At 42.9% G+C, this 25,003-nt stretch overlaps 1 protein-coding gene across 2 annotated transcripts in view; it reads left to right on the forward strand.

Annotated features, from left to right (window-relative positions):
- DNAJC8 (DnaJ heat shock protein family (Hsp40) member C8) overlaps positions 1–25,003 on the forward strand; it is a 45,236-nt gene that overhangs the window by 13,516 nt on the left and 6,717 nt on the right. For both annotated transcript variants that reach the window (XM_082247774.1, XM_082247775.1), the window contains exons 4-8: positions 4,688–4,754; positions 8,697–8,791; positions 11,936–12,007; positions 18,769–18,860; positions 23,855–23,930. In XM_082247774.1, coding sequence (XP_082103900.1) covers positions 4,688–4,754; positions 8,697–8,791; positions 11,936–12,007; positions 18,769–18,860; positions 23,855–23,930 — 402 coding nt within the window. The remainder of the gene's footprint in view (positions 1–4,687; positions 4,755–8,696; positions 8,792–11,935; positions 12,008–18,768; positions 18,861–23,854; positions 23,931–25,003) is intronic.

Genomic DNA, 25,003 nt, shown 5'->3' on the forward strand with positions numbered 1-25,003 from the left:
GCATATAACACTAAGATCTGGTGTTCTGTACTGTGCGCAAAAAAAGGATTTTACAGGCAAGTAAAAAATCTCATGTTTTTTTTTTCTGTACTTTTAATTTCAAGCATCATTTTTTCTCTTTTGTTTTATTGACGGACACGGCGCTCCATATTCAGAACCATAGGGTTATATCTCCCCCTACAGGAGGAGGACACTAGGAAGAAAAAACAACTTGGCTGCGCCTATGGGCAGTCCTAGCTGGTATACATCCCCCTCTCTGCTATAGGCCTTCAGTTTTTTTTTTTTTTCTGCCTAGTTCAGGAGTAAGGACCTAGCTCCCCACTGGGATCTTTGGTTCTGGCGTTTTTCTCTTTAAATGTAATTTCTCCTGGTGTTTTTTTTCCTGTGTGATCTCCAATCAACTGCCGGGATGACGAAGGGCTGGATAGCTAGATCCAGTGACCCCCCCCCCCCCCCCATTCTGGCCATCGAGCGTGCCCAGACCAGTGCTAGTTCGGGCGTGACATAGCCCCAGGGGGTGTGGCCTGCAAGTTAAATGACTTGCAAGGTTACATACGGGGTAGCGCGGTGGGATAGTGGTGAAAGTTGGTGTTGTGTACTACACTGTACTGGTGGGGGGGCATAAAGTCGGACACGCCGCTGGCAGAGTGGAATTCCCTGATGGGGTGGGTGCTGCCCATGTTGCTGGGATTGCAGCCTGGGTCCCCTCTCGCAGCAGAGTGGTGGCCTAGGCTCCAGGGATGTTTTTCCAGGTCCCTAGGAGCCTCCACATGGGGCGCCTACGAGTCTATTTTCCTGTAGTCAACGCCATGCTTCTGGGGCCTGTTTCTCTCCCAGCGGCCATGTTTGTGTAGTCTGGCAGCCATTTTTGGTTGGTTGGTCCGGCGTTCACAGGAGTGGCAACCATGACAGTGGAACCTTTAGGGCTGTGAATATTGTTGTGGTGCCCCCTCCTCTTTCCCCTGGTGTTGACTCCTGGGTTTACTTTATCCCCTTGACGCACGTGGATCCATCTAGTGCAGACCAGCACTCCTCCAGTGGGGTGGTGAGTCCTGGTGGGGTCCCTCCCTCTCTCTGCTGCAGGTTGCGGGCTGCCTTGTCTCAGGGTAACCCTGTGATAGTAAGCGGGTGCGGTGCCTCTGGTTAGGTGAGTCCCCTGGCGGTGCAAGACACATTTTGCTGGTGGGTTCTCCCTTTTCACTCGTGGAGTCTCCAGAGCATGTTTTCCCACCTGGCCCCCTCTCAGAGGCAGCAGGTTCCTCAGGGTCCCAGCCTTCTATTGATGCACTGACGGCGATCCTGGAGTCCTTTGTTTCCCAGTAGGAGGTGGCCTTTGCTAGCAGTAAGCGCCCTCCCCTGCCTCATCTGTCCTGTCAGATCCTGGATCTAGTTCTATCGCCATGGGCGTGGCACATCCTCTGGGGTTTGTAGCCACGCTTCCTGATTTGTCAGATAGTAGGGATGATTCCTCCACAACTGCAGCGGTGCACGAGAAGGCGCTGGATAATTCCCTGATTACATCCGCGCAGAAGACTTTGAAGATGAAAGATGCAGGTGAGGGGACTGCAGAGGGGGCTGTCTTGCAAGGCAAGTGTTTCATTATCCCTATTTTGACAAGTTTGTCTACAAAGATTGGGAGCGCCCAAAACGTCCCTTTGTGGTTCCTAAACATTTGGTAACCCTTTGAAGTGTCACTTCTGAAGAAGTGGACTGTTCCACCAGTGGTGGACCCTCCTGTCTCCAGGTTAAATAAAGCAACCATGATCCCAGTAGAGGAATCCCTGGCCTTTTTAAAGATCCAGCTGGACATAAAGGCAGTGTCTGTGGCCTGCAATATGTTCTCTATTGCTGGCTCGGCACTACGGCCGATCCTGGCCAATGCCCTAGTGTCACAGAATGTGAGTGGGCTAAACTTTTGCGCCATCGTCTGGGAGGTGAGCAGAACCCTCCGCCTTTGTTGAGTTGGTAGTCAAGGGGCTGCAATTTGACTGTTAGGCCTCTCTGGATGCGGCTCCCTTGATCCTTGATTTCTAAGCTCTCCATTTCGGGAGTGGTGGTTGGCATGTGTTGTGACTTAAGTGTTGGTCTGCGGAACAAACACCTAAAAAAAGCTCTGATTTGTCCTTTCAAGGCGATCGCTTGTTTGGGGCTACCCTGGATGACATTAAGAGTCTCTCACAACGGGATTTCCCCTGGTCTAGTAGCTTTGTTCCCTGACTCTTCAGCGTGGCAAGTCTTTTCTCCCCTTGTATTGAACAGATGATCACGACAGATGCCGGTCTGTCCGGGTGGAGTGGTGTCCTGAGGCTGGGCCCTGCTCAGGGTTGTTGGACCTTGGAAGAATCCAGACTGCCAATCACGGTCTTGGAACTTCGGGCGATTACGCTGTGCCTGGATCACTGGAACGATCGGCTCCGGGGGCTCCTGGTACAAATCCAGTCGGACAATGACACGGCGGTGGATATGTCAATCACCATTTTGGAACAAAGTGTGTTGGTGTCTCTGGAGGTATCTGGCATTCTCCAGTGGGTAGAACGCTCCGTTCTGGCCCTCTCTGCCGTACACACTCCAGGTGTGTAAAATTGGCAGGTGGGCTATCTCAGTCGGAAGCGTTGAACCAAGGGGAGTGATACCTTCCAGGCGTGTTTCACACCTGTTATGTCTGCGGTGGGGCACTCCCGAGGTGGACCTGTTGGCATCTTGGCTCAAAAGAAAGTAACTGAGGTTTGTGGCAAGGTTGTGGGATCCTCTGGTGGACACCACCGACGCTCTGGTGGCCCAGTGGAGCCAGTATCGTCTGATCTATGTTTTCCCTCCTCCCAAGCTTCTTCTGCGCAGGATCGAAGTAGATGGGATTTCGGTCATTCTGGTTGCCCTGGACTGGCCTTGCCGGTCTAGGTATGCCGACCTAGTGCTATTGGTCGCCAACATCCCTTGGAGGCTGCCTCTCAGGGAGGATCTGCTGTCCCAAGGGCCGATCTTTCATCCTGCATTACAATCGCTGGCTGTGACGGCCACTATGCTGAAGGCTAGGAAGTCTACTTCCTAGAAAGATTTACCATCATATGTGGAAAGTGTACATTTCGTGGAGTTGAACGGTGTTCACCCTTGTTCCTTTTCGGTTGTTCGGATTTTGACCTTCCTTCAACGAGGTGTTGAGCAAAAGTTGGCCTTGAGTACCATCAAGGGCCGGGTGGTCTGCTTTGCAGTCTTCTTTTCAGCGACCCTTGGCCACGCATTCTTTGGTGCATACTTTCGTTCAAGGGGTTCGACACCTGACTCCGCCAGTGCGGTCTCCTTTAGCGCCATAGGATTTTGAACTTGGTGCTCTGTTCTCCAGAAGCTTCCCTTTAAATATATTTGGGAGATCCCCCCCTGTCTCAGAAGGTGTGTTTTTTTTTTTTTTTTTTTTTTGGTGGCAATCACCTCTGCTTGCAGGGTATCGTAACTGGTGGCGATATCTTGTCTTACCCCTACTTGGGGGTCGACAAAGATAAGGTGGTTCTTCGTCCACGCCTGTCCCTATCTAAGGTGGTCTCTGTCTTACATTTGAATGAGACCTTGTGTTGCCTTATTTGTGTCCCTGACCCGCTCATCTCACAGAATTTGCTTTGCATGCCCTGGATGTGGTTCATGCGATTCGGGTGTACCTGCAGAGTCTTTTTCGAAGTCAGACTCACTGTTTGTGATCTTGGACGGGCCAAGAAAAGTACTGTCCACTTCTCCTGCAACCATTTGCAGATGGATCAGACAGACGGTGAATCAGGCCTATTTGATCAAGTGTCTGGTTCCTCCTCTTTGAGGGTGTTTTTCAGGTGAGCTCCAGTTGTTTATTGTTTTGTTCAGTTACCTGGTTGGCTATGGTTAGCCTTGGGAATTTTTTTTAAGATTTTTTTTTCCCACCCCTCATGTTTAACACTGCTTTGGGACGTCCCAATGGTTAAGAAGAATCTGGAGCTGTGTCCATCAATGAACAAAAGCGAAAATGGTATTTTTGACTTACCATAAAATCCACTTCTCTGATATTCATTGACGGACACAGCACCCACCCCTCTGAGTTTGCTTTCTTCTGACACTGCTTCTAAAAAAATGAGTGCCTATAGTTGTGAGTGGGTGTATATCTCCTTGGACTGCCCATAGGCGTAGTCAAGCTTTTTCCTGCCTAGTGTCCTACTCTTGTAGGGGGCAGAATAACTCAATGGTTAAGAAGAATCAGGAGATGTGTCCATTAGTGAACATCAGATGAATGGATTTTACGATAAGTCAAAATTCCCATTTTTGTTACCATAAAATCCATTTCTCTGAGTTCATTGGCCAACAGAGCACCCACCTCTTTATGGAGTTTTGATACTTCTGATACTGCTTGTTACTAAACTGAAGGCTGTTGCAGAGAAGGGGATGTATACCAGCTAGGACTGCCCATCAGGCGTAGCCAAGTTGTTTTTTTCTGCCTAGTCTCCTACTCCTGTATGGGGTGATATAACTTATGGTTCTGAATATGGATCGCTGTGTCCGTCAATTCATTCAGAAAAGTGGATTTTTCAGTAAGTAACAAAAATCCCATTTCTGTAATAAATCATATAGAAGCTTTAAGAGCTTAAAATTAAAGGTATGCTAAGTGAATTATGTAGGTAGCTACAGCCTTTAAATACAATAGTTCCCTAAATAAATCTTTGTTTCCTTACAGTTATCGATTCTGGTTCATCCAGATAAGAATCAGGATGATCCAGAAAGAGCCCAGAAAGCATTTGAAGGTAACATTACATTTTATAAATTCCTCATTTTTGGCACCCCTTTTTTTTTTTTTTGTATGTAGTAAGCAAAACAATGGGTATAAAACAGTACTGTTTCAGTTCCAATAAATATATTAAAGGTAATTATGTATTTTTTTTTTTCATAAGAAACGTTATACTTGCCTGCCCTGTGCAGCGGTTTTGCACATTGCAGCTCCGATCCTCCTCTTCTTGGGCCCCCTGCTTAAGATCCTGGCTCCTCCCTCCTGCCAAGTGTCCCCAGAGCAAGCAGTTTGCATTTGGGCCACCCAAGCAGGCTAGCTCCCAACCTGCTGCTGTGTGTCCATTCATACACAGCCAATGGCTTCCACTGCTGTTTCAGCCAATGAGGCCAATAAGCCGAGGCACATCGCTAGATCATGATGGGGCATAGAATGCATGAAGGTAAAAAACCTTGAGCCTTTAGAACCACATTAAATTCATATAAGGTAAACATAAATTAGAATTATAACAGGTTGGTATAACAAAAGATAATATGATCTAGAAAATGTCAAATACTTTGTATTGGTTTTTCATTCAACACATTCAGCTTCCTTTTCTGTTTTTTGCAGTCTGACAGCCACGATTTTCTCTGCATTTTGTATGTACAGTGGGTACGGAAAGTATTCAGACCCCCTTACATTTTTCACTCTTTGTTATATTGCAGACATTTGCTAAAATCATTTAAGTTCATTCTTCTTCCTCATGAATGTACACATAGCACCCCATACTGACAGAAAAACACAGAATTGTTGACATTGTTGCAGATTTATCAAAAAAGAAAAACTGAAATATCACATGGTCCTAAGTATTCAGACCCTTTGCTGTGACACTCCTATATTTAACTCAGGTGCTTTCCATTTCTTCTGATCATCCTTGAGATGGTTCTACACCCTTATTTGAGTCCAGCTGTGTTTGATTATACTGATTGGACTTGATTAGGAAAGCCACACACCTGTCTATATAAGACCTTCCAGATCACAATGCATGTCAGAGCAAATGAGAATCATGAGGTCAAAGGAACTGCCTGAAGAGCTCAGAGACAGAATTGTGGCAAGGCACAGATCTGGCCAAGGTTACAAAAAGATTTCTGCTGCACTTAAGGTTCCTAAGAGCACAGTGGCCTCCATAATCCTCAAATGGAAGACGTTTGGGACGACCAGAACCCTTCCTAGAGCTGGCCGTCCGGCCAAACTGAGCTATCGGGGGAGAAGAGCCTTGGTGAGAGAGGTAAAGAAGAACCCAAAGATCACTGTGGCTGAGCTCCAGAGATGCAGTCAGGAGATGGGAGAAAGTTGTAGAAAGTCAACCATCACTGCAGCCCTCCACCAGTCGGGGCTTTATGGCAGAGTGGCCCGACGGAAGCCTCTCCTCAGTGTAAGACACATGAAAGCCCGCATGGAGTTTGCTAAAAAAACACCTGAAGGACTCCAAGATGGTGAGAAATAAGATTCTCTGGTCTGATGAGACCAAAATAGAACTTTTTGGCCTTAATTCTAAGCGGTATGTGTGGAGAAAACCAGGCACTGCTCATCACCTGTCCAATACAGTCCCAACAGTGAAGCATGGTGGTGGCAGCATCATGCTGTGGGGGTGTTTTTCAGCTGCAGGGACAGGACGACTGGTTGCAATCGAGGGAAAGATGAATGCGGCCAAGTACAGGGATATCCTGGAAAAAAACCTCCAGAGTTCTCTGGACCTCAGACTGGGCCGAAGGTTTACCTTCCAACAAGACAATGACCCTAAGCACACAGCTAAAATAACGAAGGAGTGGCTTCACAACAACTCCGTGACTGTTCTTGAATGGCCCAGCCAGAGCCCTGACTTAAACCCAATTGAGCATCTCTGGAGAGACCTAAAAATGGCTGTCCACCAACGTTTACCATCCAACCTGACAGAACTGGAGAGGATCTGCAAGGAGGAATGGCAGAGGATCCCCAAATCCAGGTGTGAAAGACTTGTTGCATCTTTCCCAAAAAGACTCCTGGCTGTATTAGATCAAAAGGGGGCTTCTACTAAATACTGAGCAAAGGGTCTGAATACTTAGGACCATGTGATATTTCAGTTTTTCTTTTTTAATAAATCTGAAACAATGTCAACAATTCTGTGTTTTTCTGTCAGTATGGGGTGCTATGTGTACATTCATGAGGAAGAAGAATGAACTTAAATGATTTTAGCAAATGGCTGCAATATAACAAAGAGTGAAAAATTTAAGGGGGTCTGAATACTTTCCGTACCCACTGTATGTTCATACTGTAAAATATGGATATAAAGGGTTGGTGAAATTCTCGCGCTGTCTCTCTAATTGTTGTCTACAATATAATATAACACCTTTAATGCCGCAGGTACTAAAATTGGTAACCTACACAATTCAGATAAATATAGTTGGGGGGAGTACCGCGCTTTAAAGTGCTTAATACAACATAGATAAAATTATATACATATGTGAAAAAGTGCCAAAGTGCTTCTTAAATATATTATTCAAAAATTTATGTGTCTCAATGTGTAAAATAAATACAATCCGATATAAATCCTTCAATTAATATAATAGGTGATAAAATGGACTAAACTAAAATTCATCTTAGTAGAACCAACTATATCAATACAATATATAGTGAAAAAAAATTATAAATCGGTGACCTTTTTAAAATTAAATAATGTGCTCTAAATAAGTGATATCCAATAAAGTGCTGAAGTGTCCTTAAAATAATTATATAAATATATAGTGATCAACAAAATCTTCTTTATCCAAATTTGACATGCAGGTGCTCTTTCGTGCGGTGCCCACTAGGTGTCCTAAGCGCTCACCTCACTGCTCCTTAAAAAGAGCCTTAAGTTGTATGCCTCAGTATGCTGTTCCTTCCTCCTTATTGGCATATATGTACCATTATGAATCTTCGGTTATATCTCCCTTGTATAAACAGCTATATTCCAGGGGATATATGCGGTCCTTTATATCTCCAAAAAAATCAAATTGGGCCAAACATGGTGAAGTACGTCCCATAAATTTATTTAAAAAAAAGTAAGAGTAACACTGACATTGCTTTGCGTCTTGTTTCTAGCATAACAAACCGGAAGTGACGTATCGGCAAAGGAATGTTTGTTATGCTAGAAACAAGACGCAAAGCAAAACAAACATTCCTTTGCCGATACGTCACTTCCGGTTTGTTATGCTAGAAACAAGACGCAAAGCAATGTCAGTGTTACTCTTACTTTTTTTTAAATAAATTTATGGGACGTACTTCACCATGTTTGGCCCAATTTGATTTTTTTGGAGATATAAAGGACCGCATATATCCCCTGGAATATAGCTGTTTATACAAGGGAGATATAACCGAAGATTCATAATGGTACATATATGCCAATAAGGAGGAAGGAACAGCATACTGAGGCATACAACTTAAGGCTCTTTTTAAGGAGCAGTGAGGTGAGCGCTTAGGACACCTAGTGGGCACCGCACGAAAGAGCACCTGCATGTCAAATTTGGATAAAGAAGATTTTGTTGATCACTATATATTTATATAATTATTTTAAGGACACTTCAGCACTTTATTGGATATCACTTATTTAGAGCACATTATTTAATTTTAAAAAGGTCACTGATTTATAATTTTTTTTCACTATATATTGTATTGATATAGTTGGTTCTACTAAGATGAATTTTAGTTTAGTCCATTTTATCACCTATTATATTAATTGAAGGATTTATATCGGATTGTATTTATTTTACACATTGAGACACATCATTTTTGAATATTATATTTAAGAAGCACTTTGGCACTTTTTCACATATGTATATAATTTTATCTATGTTGTATTAAGCACTTTAAAGCGCGGTACTCCCCCCAACTATATATATCATACTGTAAAATATACTTTAACGAATATGCATGCAGTGCTCCTTGACATATCTCTTTGCTGCAGCGGTGGACAAGGCATACAAACTGTTGCTGGAGGGTGAACAGAAGAAGCGGGCACTTGATGTAATTCAGGCTGGCCAAGAATATGTTGAACATATTGTAAGTATGGGTTTTCAAAAATAGCCCCATAGAAGCTGTCAGCATGAACTTAAATTCTGAGTTTTTTGGTCTACTTTTTTACTGTGTGCTAAACATGCTACCTGATGAGCTCCCTCTGTCTCCACTGCTACAGGTTGACTACATTAGTGACTGCATTACTACTTTAGTCATCTAGGTGCCAGGGATAGGGAGCCAACACTGTAGAGGAGGAGAGAGTCAGGAAGACTTTTATGGCCAACTTTCCCATTTCTTTATAAATCTTTCGGTCAGCCACATCTGTGGAGACCATATGAGAGCAAGAGGCACAACTCTGCAAGCAGTGCATAGCAGATGAAGAGAAGAAACAAGTAATAGCACAGAAACCCATACAGTAAAACCTTGGATTGTGAGTAACTTGGTCTGCGAGTGTTTTACAAGAGGAGCAGAATTGTTTTTTTGTTTTTTTTATAAATTTTACCTTGATAAATGAACGAGGTCTTGCAATATCAATTGCGTCCCGCCACAACCGAGTAAAAAGCTTGGTTCACACTACCGCCACTTGGGATCGAACTTATGAGACTCCAAGTCGCATGACATGTGAAATACCGTTTTCGTCAATGAGAGCGGTCTTAATTAGCACCACTAAATTCGCTCGGACTTTAGAAAAGGTTCCTGTACTACTTTAGGGCGACCTCTATCTGACTTTAATAGAAGTTGCCGCCAAGTCGGATCTTTATCTTAAAGTGAAAAGTAAAGCCTAATACTTAAATTATCCCCTTCAAACATTAATGTAAGCTAAGTTCAGCCTTATGAATCAAAATAAAAAAAAAAACCCATTTTTTTTTTTTTTTTTTTTTATACCTTTATTTTGCGGTCTAGTGCCTGTCACATGACTTCAATCCCTCTTCCTTCTGAGTCTAAGAGCAGCAAGTGGGTGTGGTTATTGAAGGCTAGTGACATCACTTCCAGGGAGGGACACTGTTCCTGTGTAGCCAGTGGGCGTTTACAGAATGTGAGGGGCTGATCATAGGTTCCCACCCAGTGTTCTCTCATCAGTAAGGATGCATTGTACCTCTTAATTCATGAGGGGGGGGGGGGGGGGCAGTGCACATATACTGTATAGCAGTGCAGGGCTTTGAATCAAGACTACCATAGGAGAAGGGAGCTGGACGCAAGGGGAACTGCCAATGTAGCTGAAAGTGCTCTGGGGTCTCAGCTCACAGTCTACAATGAACACTATACATTACCGTCACATGATTCTGCTTTGTAGTGTGAGTGTAATGCATGACAAGCAGAGAACTCCCCATGATCCAACATTGTAGTGTTATTGCAAAACATGACAAGCAGAGAACTCCCCATGATCCAATATTGTAGTGTTTATTGCAACGCATTACAAGCAGAGAACAACATATGACAATCGGAGAGCTCCACATGATCCAACATGGTAGTGTGAGTGTAACGCACGACAAGCAGAGAACTCCCCATTAACCAACATTGTAGTGGTGTTGCAATGCATGACAATCAGAGAACATTACATAAGCCAAAATTGTAGCGTGAGTACAACGCATGACAAACAGAACTTCACATAATCCAGCATTGTAGTGAGTGCAACAAGCCGAGAATTCCACATTATCCAACATTTTAGTGTGAGTGCAACGCACGACAAGCGGAGAACTCCCCATTAACCAACATTGTAGTGTTATTGCAATGCATGACAAGCTGACAACTTCGCATGATCCAACTTTGTAGTGTGAGTGCAACGCATGACAAGCAGAAAACTTCCCAGCCACTCACAACAGACCCATTGATGAGGCAGAAAACTCGAGCAATATGTAAATAACAGGTATGAACAGCACTGACACCTCCAGGGTTTTCAGGCAGGTAGAACTGTTTGTGACAAACTTTAGGGGTTAACCACTCCTCTAGACTAGCCTGACCCTGAGTTTGAATTGTATCTATATGGAAGTTAAAGTCCTAGGGTTCTGTAGGGAACTCACTGTCACTAAGAAGTATACACTTAAGGTTCAGGCCAGGAGTCCTCTAGGGACATTCGGTATTTGTATCTAACTGTGATTGGACACCGTGGGAGCCAATCAGCGGGACCGACCATCCGCGATCGTTCAGGAGAATGACAGAAAGGTGATCTGCCTATGTAAACAAGGCAGACTACCCTTCTGTCATACAGGAATAGAGAGATCTTGTGTTCCTGCCAATCAGGCACACGGATCTCTCTCTTCCTGCAGTCAATCCATCCCCCACGCAGTTTGAAAGCACTCCCTAGGAGCACACAACCCTTTGCGCGCTCCTGATGTTAACCCCTTCCCTGCCAGTGTCATTGATTCAGTAACAGTGCATTTTGTTTTTAGCACTGATCACTGTTTTGGTGTCACTTGTCCCTAAAAGGTATCACTTGGTGTCAGATTTGTCTGCTGCAAAGTCGCAGTCCCACTAAAAATCGCTGATCGCCGCCATTACTAATTAAAATAATAAAAAAAATAAAAAGTCCATAAATATATCCCATAGTTTGTAGACACTATAAATTTTGCGCAAACCAATCAATACGCTTTTTGGGATTTTTTTTAACCAAAAATATGTAGCAGAATACAAATTTTATAAAGAAATTTGATTATTTTTTTTTTTATTGGATATGTTTTATGACAGAAAGTTAAAAAATATAGTTTTATTTATATTTATATATATATATATATATATATATAATTGTTTTTTGTTTTTTTTTTTTTGTTTATAGCGCAAAAAATAAAAACCAGAGGTGATCAAATACCACCAAAAGAAAACTATATTTGTGGGGGGAAAAAAAGGACATCAATTTTATTTGGGTACAGCATTGCCCAATTGTTAGTTGAAGCAACGCAGTGCCGTATCGCAAAAAATGGCCTGGTCAGGAAGGGGGTAAAACCTTCTTGAGCTGAAGTGGGTAAACTGGGTTTTGGTGTAGGACAGCCACTATGTAGAGGATAATTTTACAAGTTGTATTATATTTTCTTTTTCACGGTTTCATTGCTGAAGTTCCATTTTTTTTTTTTTTTTTTTTTTTTTTTGTGTGTGAGAAAAAAAGACTTGAACTTATACTAGTGTAAAAAAGGCTAAATCAGTTGCTGAATGTGAAATTTTATGAGTTCCCTCTGTATTTTTTTTTTTTGGAAGGTAAAAGAGAAGAAGAAGCAATTGAAAAAAGATGGGAAATCATTACTGGTTGATGAAGATGACCCTGAAGTTGTAAGTAGCCCATGAAACAGCAGACTATATTAACCCCTCGGCTGCCACCAATGTATGTCATACGTTGGTGGCAGCAGCAGGGAATTTTATATATACTCCAGGCTGCTACAGCAGCCAGAAATGCATCTAAATGTTGGAAGTTGACCAGCAGCTGTCAGATGAAGTTGATCCAGCAGGCCCATTTGTGCTCCATTAGCTTATTCTAGAACCCTTTTCTCATCAGCAGTTATAGGAGTCTTGTGACTTCTATCAGTGTCTGGCTAAAGCTTGTAGAAGTTTTGATTCTCCACTGACTGTCCTATGAGCATGCAGGAACCTTGACCCTCTATCTGGACAGTGGTGATTTGGCCCTGTGCTGACCACATACTCTAAGAAAAAAAAATCTCTCTAGCAATACCCACCTAACTGAGCATGTGCAGCTTGTCCCCTACCCTCTGTACTATCCGGAGATGGTTTGGGGATTCTGGAAGGAGGGAGGATCAGAGGGGACAGGATCTAACAGCCTTTTTACACAATGCAGTGGATTAACCCCTTAGGTTCCACAGTGAGTATAACCAGCCTGCTTTACTGCATATACACATTGATTTTACTGTTGTGGGTTTAGTACCAATTTACCTAATCTTCTTGGAGGCTGCTTAGCAGAGATGCTACTAATAATCCTGCAAAAGAATACTACTTGGCTTAAAGTGGTACTAAACCTAGGACCCTGCATTCGCTATATCTGATATCCCACAGTACACAGAACAGGGAATTGCAATCGTTTTAGTAAATATAAACTGCTAAATACCTTTTTCTTATCAGCAGTATATAGAAGTCTTGTGACTTCTATCAGTGTCTAGTTAAAGCTTCTATGAGGATTTTTTTTTTCTCCTCTGACTGCCCTATGAGGCTCCAAGACCCCTGATCCTCTTTCTGGACAGTGCATTGGCCCTGTGCTGATCACGTGCATACTCCCCCCCCAAGAAAAAAAAAACACTCCAGCAATTCACACCAAACTAAGCATGTGCAGCTTGTCCCCAAGCCTCTGATCTATTGGAGTATGGTTTGGGGTCAGTCGAAGAATGGGAGGATCAGAGAAGACAGGACCAAACAGCCTTTTTACACAGTACAGAAGATTAACCCCTTAGGTTCCACAGTGAGTATAACAAGCATGCTTTACTGCATATACAGACTGATTTTACTCTTGTGGGTTTAGTAACACTTTAGGTGGGTTTGAAAACAACCCTAAACTAACTTGAATATCTTGATCTTTAAACTCTCTATTAACCACTATTTTTTTTAGTCTGTTTTAAGACCTTTTATATAATGGAGGGTTCCAGCAGGGTATTGCCGATGACTGTTTAGATCTATGCATTAACTGAACAAAACAGCAGCAGTCTGAACAAGTTGGTCAATGCCTCTGCCACACGCAGATCTCACCCTGAGCCACAGCTTCAGTCAGGAAGTAGCCAGGAAAAAGTTGCCTGCTGGTCACCAGCAGGGAGCCAATTCTGATTTTATATAAGTATTTCAGCACTTCTGTTCTCTAGCTTAGGTATGTAGCAGCAAGGGGGAGAGGCCCAAGTGTAAGATTGGATTTAGGTCTGCTTCTGTAAGGCTAGATTCACACTTGTGCAGTTTCCCTGCAGCTGACTTGCTTGTGCATTGCAGCCCATTCATTGATTGCTGCTGTATCCACTGAAAACACTGGAAAAGGGTACCTTCACCTTTTCAGAAAATGCGGCTGCAGGTAAACCGCATAGTACAGTGCAGTTTCCAGTGTCTAGGGCTCCCATTAGGACTAATGGTATTCTCACACGCATTGAGTGGCAGTGCGTTTTTTTCTGTGCGTGTGGTTTCAGCTGCGGGAACAACCACCCGCACAAGTGTAAACCTAACCTGTCTGTTGTGACCGACGAGGTAGGAAAGATAGACGTTTGCTCTTGACAAACAGGTGCATCTCAAAAGATTAGATTATCATCAAAAAGTTCATTTATTCTAGTAATTAATTTCAAAAAGTGAAACTAATTTTTTTTTATACAAACATGTTACACACAAAGTGATACATTTCAAGCATTTTTCTTTTATTTTAAATATGGGATACAGCTAGTGAAAGCATGTACTGTATAGTATGCACTCAATACTTGGTCGGGGCTCCTTTTGCATGAATTACTACATCAGTGCAGCTTAGCATGGAGGCGATTAGCCTGTGGCGCTGCTGAGGTGTTGTGGAAGCCCAGGTTGCTTTGATAATGGCCTTCAGCTGGTCTGCATTGTTGGAACTGGTCTTATCTTCCTCTTCACAATACCCCACAGATTCTCTATGGGGTTTAGGTCAGGTGAGTTTGCTGGCCAGGCAAGCATAGTGATCCATGATCATTAAACCAGGTATTGGTATTTTTGGTAGTGTGGTCAGGTGCCAAGTCCTGCTGGAAAATGAAATCAGCATCTCCATAAAGCTGGTTAGCAAAGGGAAGCATGAAGTGCTCTAGAATTTCCTGGTAGAGGGCTGCACTGACTTTGGACTTGATAAAACAGAGTGGACCAACACTAAATGACATGGCTCTTCAAATCATCACGGACTGTGGAAAATTTTGCATTTCATTTGGAAATCAAAGTCCCAGAGTCTGGAGAAAGAGGGGAGAAGCACAGAATCCCAAGTTGCACGAAGTCCAGTGTAAAGTTTTCACAGTCAGTGATGATATAGGGATCCATGTCATCTGCTGGTGTTGGTCCATTGTGTTTTATGAAGTCCAAAGTCAGCACAGCCAGGAAATTCTAGAGCATTTCATGCTTCCCTCTGCTGACCAGCTTTATGGAGATGCTGATTTCATTTTCCAGCAGGACTTGGCACCTGCCCACACTACCAAAAGTACCAATACCTGGTTTAATGATCATGGTATCGCTGTGCTTGATTGGCCAGCAAACGCACCTGACCTAAACCCTATAGAGCAGTGGTTCCTCAACCCTCCTAAACCCTTTAATACAGTTCCTCATGTTGTGGTGACCCTCAACCATAAAATTATTTTCATTGCTACTTCATAACTGTAATTTTGCTACAGTTATGAATCGTAATGTAAATACAGTACCTTGCGAAAGTATTCGGCCCTCTTGAACTTTGCGACCTTTTACAACATTTCAGGCTTCAAACATAAAGATATAAAACTGTAAATTTTTGTGAAGAATAAACATTTGGGACACAATCATGAAGTGGAACGAAATTCATTGGATATTTCAAACTTTAACAAATAAAAAACTAAAAAATTGGGCGTGCAAAATTATTCAGCCTCTTTAGTTTCAGTGCAGCAAACTCTCTCCAGAAGTTCAGTGAGGATCTCTGAATGATCCAATGTTGACCTAAATGACTAATGATGATAAATAGAATCCACCTGTGTGTAATCAAGTCTCCATATAAATGCACCTGCACTGTGATAGTCTCAGAGGTCCGTTAAAAGCGCAGAGAGCATCATGAAGAACAAGGAACACACCAGGCAGGTCCAAGATACTCTTGTGGAGAAGTTTGTATCCAAATCCGGCTTTAAAAAGATTTCCCAACCTTTAAACATCCCAAGGAGCACTGTGCAAGCGATAATATTGAAATGGAAGGAGTATCAGACCACTGCAAATCTAAGAAGACCTGGCCGTCCTTCTAAACTTTCAGCTCATACAAGGAGAAGACTGATCAGAGATGCAGCCAAGAGGCCCATGATCACTCTGGATGAACTGCCGAGATCTACAGCTGAGGTGAGAGACTCTGTCCATAGGACAATAATCATACAGTCGTATACTGCACAAATCTGGCCTTTATGGAAGAGTGGCAAGAAGAAAGCCATTTCTTAAAGATATCCATAAAAAGTGTTGTTTAAAGTTTACCACAAGCCACCTGGGAGACACACCAAACATGTGGAAGAAGGTGCTCTGGTCAGATGAAACCAAAATGAAACTTTTTGGCAACAATGCAAAACGTTATGTTGAACACACCCTGAACACACCATCCCCACTGTCAAACATAGTGGTGGCAGCATCATGGTTTGGGCCTGCTTTTCTTCAACAGGGACAGGGAAGATGGTTAAAATTGATGGGAGGATGGATGGAGCCAAATACAGGACCATTCTGGAAGAAAACCTGATGGGAGTCTGCAAAAGACCTGAGACTTGTCTTCCAACAAGACAATGATCCAAAACATAAAGCAAAATCTACAATGGAATAGTTCACAAATAAACATATCCAGGTGTTAGAATGGCCAAGTCAAAGTCCAGACCTGAATCCAATCAAGAATCTGTGGAAAGAACTGAAAACTGCTGTTCACAAACGCTCTCCATCCAACCTCACTGAGGTCGAGCTGTTTTGCAAGGAGGTATGGGCAAAAATTTCAGTCTCTTGATGTGCAAAACTGATAGAGACATACCCCAAGCGACTTACAGCTGTAATCGCAGCAAAAGGTGGCGCTACAAAGTATTAACTTAAGGGAGCTGAACAATTTTGCACGCCCAATTTTTCTGTGTTTTTTTTTTTTTTTTTTTTTTTTGGTTAAAGTTTGAAATATCCAATAAATTTTGTTCCAGTTCATGATTGTGTCCCACTTGTTGTTGATTCTTCACAAAAAACTTCAGTTTTACATCTTTGTTTGAAGCCTGAAATGTGGCAAAAGGTCGCAAAGTTCAAGGGGGCCGAATACTTTCGCAAGGCACTGTATCTGATATGCAGGATGTATTTTCATTGTTAGAAATTAATGCATGGGGCTGCGGGCATGGTGCAGGGGCTGTGGGCATGGTGCAGGGGCTGTGGGCATGATGCAGGGGCCGCAGGCATGGTGCAAGAGATGCAGGGGCCGCAGGCATGGTGCAGGAGATGCAGGGGCCACAGGCATGGTGCAGGAGATGCAGGGGCCGCAGGCATGGTGCAGGAGATGCAGGGGCCGCAGGCATGGTGCAGGAGGTGCAGGGGCCACGGGCATGGTGCAGGAGGTGCAGGGGCCACGGGCATGGTGCAGGAGATTCTCCTGGAGAATCTCCTCTACCATGCCCGCAGCACTGCATCTCCTGAAGAGATGCACGGGCTGCGGAGGGGGTCTCACTTACCGTTTGGTGAGGCGTCTTGCATTAAAAAATAGCGCCGCCCGGCATCAATACTTCACCACGCATGCGCGGTCTGCCCGAGAATAGCCGAGCGTGTACGGGCTTTCCCGATCGGCAACACATGCGCAGTATACCTGTCGGGCCGCCCGCGCCCATTTTTTTTTTTCTTCATTCAGGTGCTGGTGCCGCGGTGGGTTCCCTGCCTAAGACCATCGGAAATGTGTTTTCCGATGGTCTTAGGCGACCCCTGTGAAAGGGTTGTTCGACCCCCAAAGGGGTCGCGACCCACAGGTTGAGAACCGCTGCTATAGAGAATCTGTGGAGTATTGTCAGGAGTAAGTTTAGACGCAACACCCAACAATGCAGACGAGTGGAAAGCCGCTATCCGTGCAACCTCGGCTTCTACGTCTCAGCAGTGCCACAGGCTGTTCGCCTCCATGCCACGCCACATTGATGCAGTAATTCATGCAAAAAATTTAAATAAATATTTGAAATCTATCACTCTGTGTGTAATGCATCTATATAAAATATTTGCGTTCCACTTTTTGAATTGAATTATTGAAATTAACTTTTTGATATTCTAATTTTATGAGACGCACCTGTATGTAACCTTTGCTTCAGAAACTGCTAATAACTTAAAATGCCAGTAGGTTGCAGTCATGAATTTCCGGTCATGAGAAACAAAGCCTGGAATAAGTCATTCTCCTCTGCTAAAGCTTAGCTCTACAAAATGTGAAAGTTGCATCACGATAACAGTTCATTGAAGTCAGCAGTAACAACCACCTGTTTATTTCAGAACAGTTTTGCTTTTATTAAAGCAACTCTTTCCTTCGCCAGTGTATACAAAAACCAATGCTAAGATTAACCGCTTGCCGCCTGCCCACAGTAGTTGTACGAAGTGCGAAATCAGTCCAAATAAAAAGTGAACCGTACAAGAAAAACTCCGAAGTAAATTTATATATCTCCCCAATCATCTTATGTTACCGTAACACTAAGTGCAATTAATACTACTTTTTTTTGGTGATCAAATACCACCAAAATAAAGCTCTATTTGTGTGAAAAAAAGATACAAATTGAATTTGCGTACAGTGTTGCATGACCACGCAATTGCCAGTTAGTGCAGGGCTAAATAGCAAAAAATCCGCTGATAAAACTTTCCGGAGCTCAAGTGATTTTTTCAGCTTATAAACCATTCATTACTTGATAAAAACTCAACTGCAGTCTTTTCCCTGATAGTCCCATAAAGCCATGCTGTTAGTTACAACCTGTGCATCAGACATTGCATCCCTTCATGTACCAATCAAGCGTCACTGATTCTGCATGGCAAATAGGCATATGTCAGCATCCAGGGATGATGAGAACTGAACTGATGAATTTTATGTTTTTAAAATTGACAAATCGGTAACAGCACTACATGGTCTCCTTTTGGAGAAAGTACTTTTGAAGCAGCTGATGCAGGGTAAAAAGTACCACTATGCTTCTATTATTGGGGAACAAGCAGTATTTTCCAACACTTCTCTTAACCACCTACACTGTCCAATACTCATTGGAGAGATGGGTTTAGTGCTGGCTGAACTGTACATTTTCTGTAACCGATATGTGATGCGTATCTCCTGTGACCTGATTGTATTGAAACTTGTATTTTATTATTATTTTTTTTTTTTTAAAGCTTTTGTGTAAAAGGGTGTTTTCTCTCTTTTGAAGTTTAAACAGGCTGTATACAAGCAAACCATGAAGCTGTTTGCAGAACTGGAAATTAAGAGGAAAGAGAGGGAAACAAAGGAAATGCATGAAAGGTTGGTACCACAGTAATAACTTGCTCAAAGGGACACAATCTCTTAGCCCAGAGGTAAATGCAAAGCTATAGGTAATGTTAACAGACATTCTCGCCCATGCTTTAAAAAAAAAAAAATTTAAACAAAATAAAATAGAATGACTGCTAAGTTTGTGATTAGGCTGCTGCTGATAGTCTCAATACTAATGACAGGTACCCATTCAATGTGGTTCCCTATAATTGGGATTACTATGACCGTAAATCTTGGCATTTACTGAAATGTTTAGGTTTTGGCAGCTTCTGCTGTTACTGAGCTCCCTTCTCTTGCTTCATTTGTCCATATTGTGAGCAAAAAATGCAGTGCTTTAGACTAGGCAAGAAGATTGGAAAAAGTTTATATTCGTGTACAGAACACAGGAATCAATTCATAGACCATGGGTTATATGCTGCTACCTTCAGATGACTGGACACTGGCAAAAACTTTTCCTTGTTCCTCGATCGGACTACTTGCTACCTTCAGGGCTTACTAGCAGTTTCCTGATCAGTGACCCTTGAGAACTGTGACGGAACCACTTGGCATCCCGATTAGTTGCTTCCTTCTTCCAAACAGTTCCTCCTGCCCTCCAAACCATTACAGCAGACCGAGAGCTAATACCAGCACTGTTACCCTAATCATCGTATACCGACAAAATAATGAGGTAAACTCCAAAGGAATCTGTTGAACAGAAATAAAGGCTTTTATATAAAAAGTAGGTCAGTCACCACCTGAACAATAAAACCAAATATTTACCCAAATCATCACACAATGGTTTTGATAACGAGGTAGAGCTGACACAAGGCTAATCCCATCATAGGCACCTCCAAGAGTTAGTAAAATTAGCCAACAGACAAACAATAGGTAAATTGATATTCACACCTAGACAATGCTTAGATTAAACAGGAATCCCATTGTCTGACAACAGTATTCAAGTAGACTCAGGGCTGTCCAAATCTCCTTAACCAGCTTTCTTTTCACATACGTCTGCTTACTGAGTTTTAAGTTGGTGGAGACCATCATGGCTTCCTTTTACTGTTAAATGTAATCTTGTCCTTTTGCATTATATAACAGGACATCTTCCTAAATGCTTGTAGCTCCCTTGGATGCCAGGGCCCATAGTCAGTAGGCAAGAGGCTAGCCTGCAGTCCCCTCCAAAAGCCCCTGTCCTGGTTGGGTCTGTCACAAGAACATCTTGCGAACCTTACTCAGATCCCCCAGTTGCTGGGCTTGTGTGTAACGATTGCTTTGGGTATTGGGTTCGGAGTTCAGCTCTCGTCTTGGCACATGGTGCAACGAGTGTAGTTAACCGCAATCTGCTATACTCTATGGTTCTATTGCATGGACAGTAATTGTATTACATGCCACCCTGTAGGGTGTCGTTATTTATCGCACATGTATGGCAGTTTTTGCATTCTACTGTCGTGCGACGAGTTTTTTGGTGTGTTCACTGTATACACAATTTATAACAGCGCCTTACTTTGAGTTTTTAATGGTTTTAATGTGGTTCACATTTGAAGGGGCAGCAGGTGTTTTTTTTTTTTTTTTTTCATTTCAACGGGGTTGGTGCCCTCAACAGCTATTTGATCATCTGATTTATGCCTTCCCTCCTCTCAAGCTTCTGCCAAGACTTCTATGCAGGATCGAGGCAGAAGGGATAACGGTCATCTGCTCCGGACTGGCCTCGCCTTGCTTGGTAGGCTGATCTGTTGCAGCTGGTCGCCGACGTTCCTTGGCAGCTTCCGCTCAGGGAGGATCTGCTGTCCTAAGGACCGATCTTCCATCCTGCTTTACAGTCGATGGCTTTGACGACTTGGCTGTTAAACGCCAGGTGCTGAAGGATAGGGGTTTATCTGAATCGGTAATTCCTACACTGTTAAAAGTTAAGAAATCTACCTCTAGGAAGATCTACCATCGTACGTGGAAGACGTACATTGCGTGGTCGAAGTCTCTTGGGGTTCTTCCTCGCTCCTTCTCGGTGGCTCGGATCTTGACCTTCCTTCAAAGTGGGGTTGAAAAGAAGTTGGCCTTGAGTACCATCAACGGCCAGGTGTTGGCTTTGGCGGTCTTCTTCCAATGACCTTTGGCCACACACTCCCTGGTGCGTACATTTCTTCAGGGTTTCCGACATCTGGTTCCTCCAGTGCGGTCTCCCTTGCCACCTTGGGATCTTAATTTGGTGCTTTCAGCTCTACAGAAGTCTCCCTTTCAAAATATTTCGGAGATTCCCCTGCTAACGCTGTCCCAGAAGGTGGCTTTTTTAGTGGCTAACACCTGCGCGCAGTGTGTCGGAACTGGCAGCATTATCCTGTCGTTTACCTTACCTGGTGATTCACAGGGATAAGGTGGTTCTTCGCCCCTGTCCGTCGTTCCTTCCAAAGTTTGTCTCTGATTTTCTTTTGAATGAAGACATTGTATACGCTTTCCTGTGTCCCAGGCCGAAACATCCGAAGGAAATTGCCTTGCATGCTTTGGATGTAGTCCGGGCAATTAGAGTGTACCTGGCAGCTACGGAGTCTTTCAGGAAGTCAGACTCTTTGTGCTCATGGATGGACCTCGAAAAGGGTTGTCCGTTTCCTCTGTGACCATTTCCAGATGGATCAGACAGACTGTGGTTCAGGCCTATTCCATCAGGGGTCAGGTTTCCCCTTTCCCTGTCAATGCGTGCACTCTACTAGGGCACTTGGTGCCTCCTGGGCTTTGCATCATCAGGCGTCAGTGATGCAGGTTTGCAAGGCGGCCACCTGGTCGTCAGGGCACACTTTTATAAAGTGGTTGTGTTGGCATCTGCAGATGCTTCTTTTAGCTGCAAGGTTTTGCAGGCTGCTGTTTAGAGGGGGCAAATACAGATAAAAATTTCCCAGTTCAATTTTCTAACCAGTTTGCTTACCAACCAAATTACCTTTCTAACAGTTTGCGTCAAAACGGGGCCTGATCCTCTTTCAGGGTATGTTTTTTTTTTTTTTTTTTTTTTTTTTTCAGATGGACTCAGTTTGGTTGAGCTCCTGTTGGCTGTTTACACTTGGAATTTTTTTGTTGTTCCCACCCCTCATGTTTACCACAGTTTTTTGGGACATCCCAATGGTTATGAATATCAGGAGCTGTGTCCGTCAGTGAATGAAAGAGAAAATGGGATTTTTGACTTACCGTAAAATCTATTTTTCTGATGTTCATTGACAGACACAGCACCCACCCCTCTGTGGAGTTTGAATTCTCCTGACACTGCTTGTAACAAAACTGAGTTGCTATAGCAGAGAGAGGGAGTATACCCCCTGGGACTGCCCATGGGTGTAGCCAGAACTATTTTCTGCCCACTGTCCTACTCCTGTGGGGGCAGTATAACCCAGTGGTTATGATTATCAGGAGCTGTGTTTCTCAGTGAACATCAGAGAAATGGATTTTACGGTAAGTAAAAAAATCCCATTTTTCCTTAACCACTTGCCGACCGCCCCACGCAGACTTACTGCAGCAGGGCGGCTCGGCTGCACATAATCGTGTAGATCTACGTGATTATGTGCACGTGGATTCACAGATACAGAGCCGTGCTTCCGCTGTGATAAGACACCGTGGGAGGAGCGGGCTCAATCACCGCTGGCCTCCCGTGATCTTCGGCTAGAATGACAGAAGAGCCTACTGCTTATGTAAACAAACCAGGCAGTTTTTCTGTCAGAGGCAGGGAAAGATCGTGTGTTTCAGCTAAGCTGAATCACTGATCTCTCTCTGCCTCTGTCCAACCCATCCCCCCACACAGTCAGCACTAATAGACATACACTTAACCCCTTGATCACCCCCAGTGTTAACCCCTTCCCTGCCAGTGTAATTTATACAGTAACTGCATATTATGTACGGATTATTACTGTATTAAGGTCACTGGTCCCCAAAAAGTGTCAAAACTGTCAGGTGTCTGATCTGTCCACCGCAATGTCGCAGTCCACCGCAATGTCGCAGTCCCGCTAAAAAATTAAAAAATCGCTGATCGCCGCCATTACTAATAAAATAAATAAGTCCAAAAATCTATCCCGTAATTTGTAAACGCTATAACTTTTGCACAAACCAATTAAAATACGCTTTTTGTTTTTGTTTTTTTTTTTTCACCAAAAATATGTAGCAGAATACAAATTGGCCTAAATGTTTTAAAGCCGAAAGTAGAAATTATTCCTTTTTTTTTTTTTTTTTCAAAATTGTGTTTTTTTATTTATAGCCCAAAATCTAAAACCCGCAGAGGTGATCAAATCCCACCAAAAGAAAGCTCTATTTGTGGGGGGGGGAAAAGGGCATCAATTTTATTTGGGTACAGCGTTAAACGACTGCACAATTGTCAGTTCAAGCAACATAGTGCCGAATCGCAAAAAATGGCCTGGTCATTAAGGGGGTAAAACCTTCGGGAGCTGAAGTGGTTAATATGTCCTGAAAATATTTTCTCCCTTGGCAAGCTTATAGGCATCCACAGCTTTGTTTCTGAGGGCCTTGGAGAGCTCTGTTGATCTTTGCATGATGCCGCACTTGTCAATTGCAAAGAGAGTACCATACACTAGATATGCTCGTTAGGTTCAACCTGAATACTCTGTAGGGGGTTCTATTACTGTCACCTAATTTGGAACATTGGTTTCTAATTTAATAGGTTTGAAGTGGTGGTAAATGTAGCCCTGTACTTTTTTTCATATAACAAGTTTGCATTTTTGTTATAGATAATGAAAAATGAATACATAGTCATTTGTTAAAGTATTTCCTCATTATCTGTAGATATTTTTTGATCTAATTTTTGCCTATTAAAATATGTTGAAAGGTTGACCATTTCCATGTGTGTTTTTTAACATGGCTGTAAATTTAAACCATAAAGTTGGATGAAATCTGGATAGTTCATATTAAAACTATATCTGTATTTGAAAATGGAGCCTTTTATTTTTTAGTAGGAGTTATTCAGTGATTACATTGTTTCTTCTGTGTATAGGACATGTAATTAATAGCTATTTTTTTCCCAGGAAAAGACAAAGGGAAGAAGAAATAGAAGCTGAAGAAAAAGCCAAACGAGACCGAGAATGGCAGAGGAACTTTGAGGTACTTTCTGGAGGAATATAAACGATAAGCTATCAACTCTGTTTATTCATCACTGATACACCGTAAACAGTGTTTTTCTAAATCAGTTTTGTGAATGAATGTGAGTCTTTGTACAGACTCCCACTCATTCATCTACAGTGCAACTCAAACTGCAGAGAAAGTGACTGTCTTCAGTCCCTTTCTCTGTCTCAAAAAACAGACATTAGGGGGTCTGTTCAGACCCTCCCAAAAATGTAAAAATGTGCCTGGGGGGAAAAAAATAGAATTGTAAAAAAAAAAAAAAGTAGATCTATTAAGGTTCGATTTAGACATGCAAAAACAGGGAGACATGAAGGCACAATCACCTAGTGACAAATGAATGGTCTTAGGAAAAGGCCAAATACAGCGCTTGCTAGTTTGGATATCTAATATATAGCAATATCCATGCCAATCTCTGTGGTAAATATAAATAAAATCAAATAAATATGTCAAAAAATTGAATAAATAAACATATGATTTTTCAAGGATTCTCAATAAATTGTTAAATATGTGCCATAAAGTGCATAAGTGACTTGGTGTATAACATATAAAATTACAATCGGCAATATTAAATAGAAAATGAAAAAAACAGTCCAAAGTAAACGGTGATTTAGTGCTCTCTATGAGGACGTCACCGAGCGTGACGAAATGCGTCAGTTTGGACCGCATAGCGTCATCACGTCACGCAGGTGGAACGCAAGCCGGAAGCCAGCTCGCTATTCCGCGAGGAGGACACGCAGCCCGCACCGCTGACCACGAGTGATAGTGTACCTTGCTTTTACAATCTGAACCCAATATATGGGTAATAAACTATTGAATCCTTACAATATTACGCTATTTGGAGCCTTCTTTTTCCTTCCCTACTGTATTGGGTCGTTTTACCCCAGAGCCTAGAGGAGCCGTTACCAGCCCATAGGACCAAAAAAGGGGAATCTATCTGGCCCAGGGGGCCACTAAAGCCTGAATGGTTCTAATGGCATATAGGACCCACTAGATCTGGTAAGTGATCCAATTTACTCATTCAATCGGGACAAGAAATCAATGTTATAGCCTAT

Source organism: Pelophylax lessonae (assembly GCF_965119305.1).
Source record: "Pelophylax lessonae genome assembly, chromosome: 2".
In the NCBI taxonomy this organism is placed as follows: Eukaryota; Metazoa; Chordata; class Amphibia; order Anura; family Ranidae; genus Pelophylax; species Pelophylax lessonae.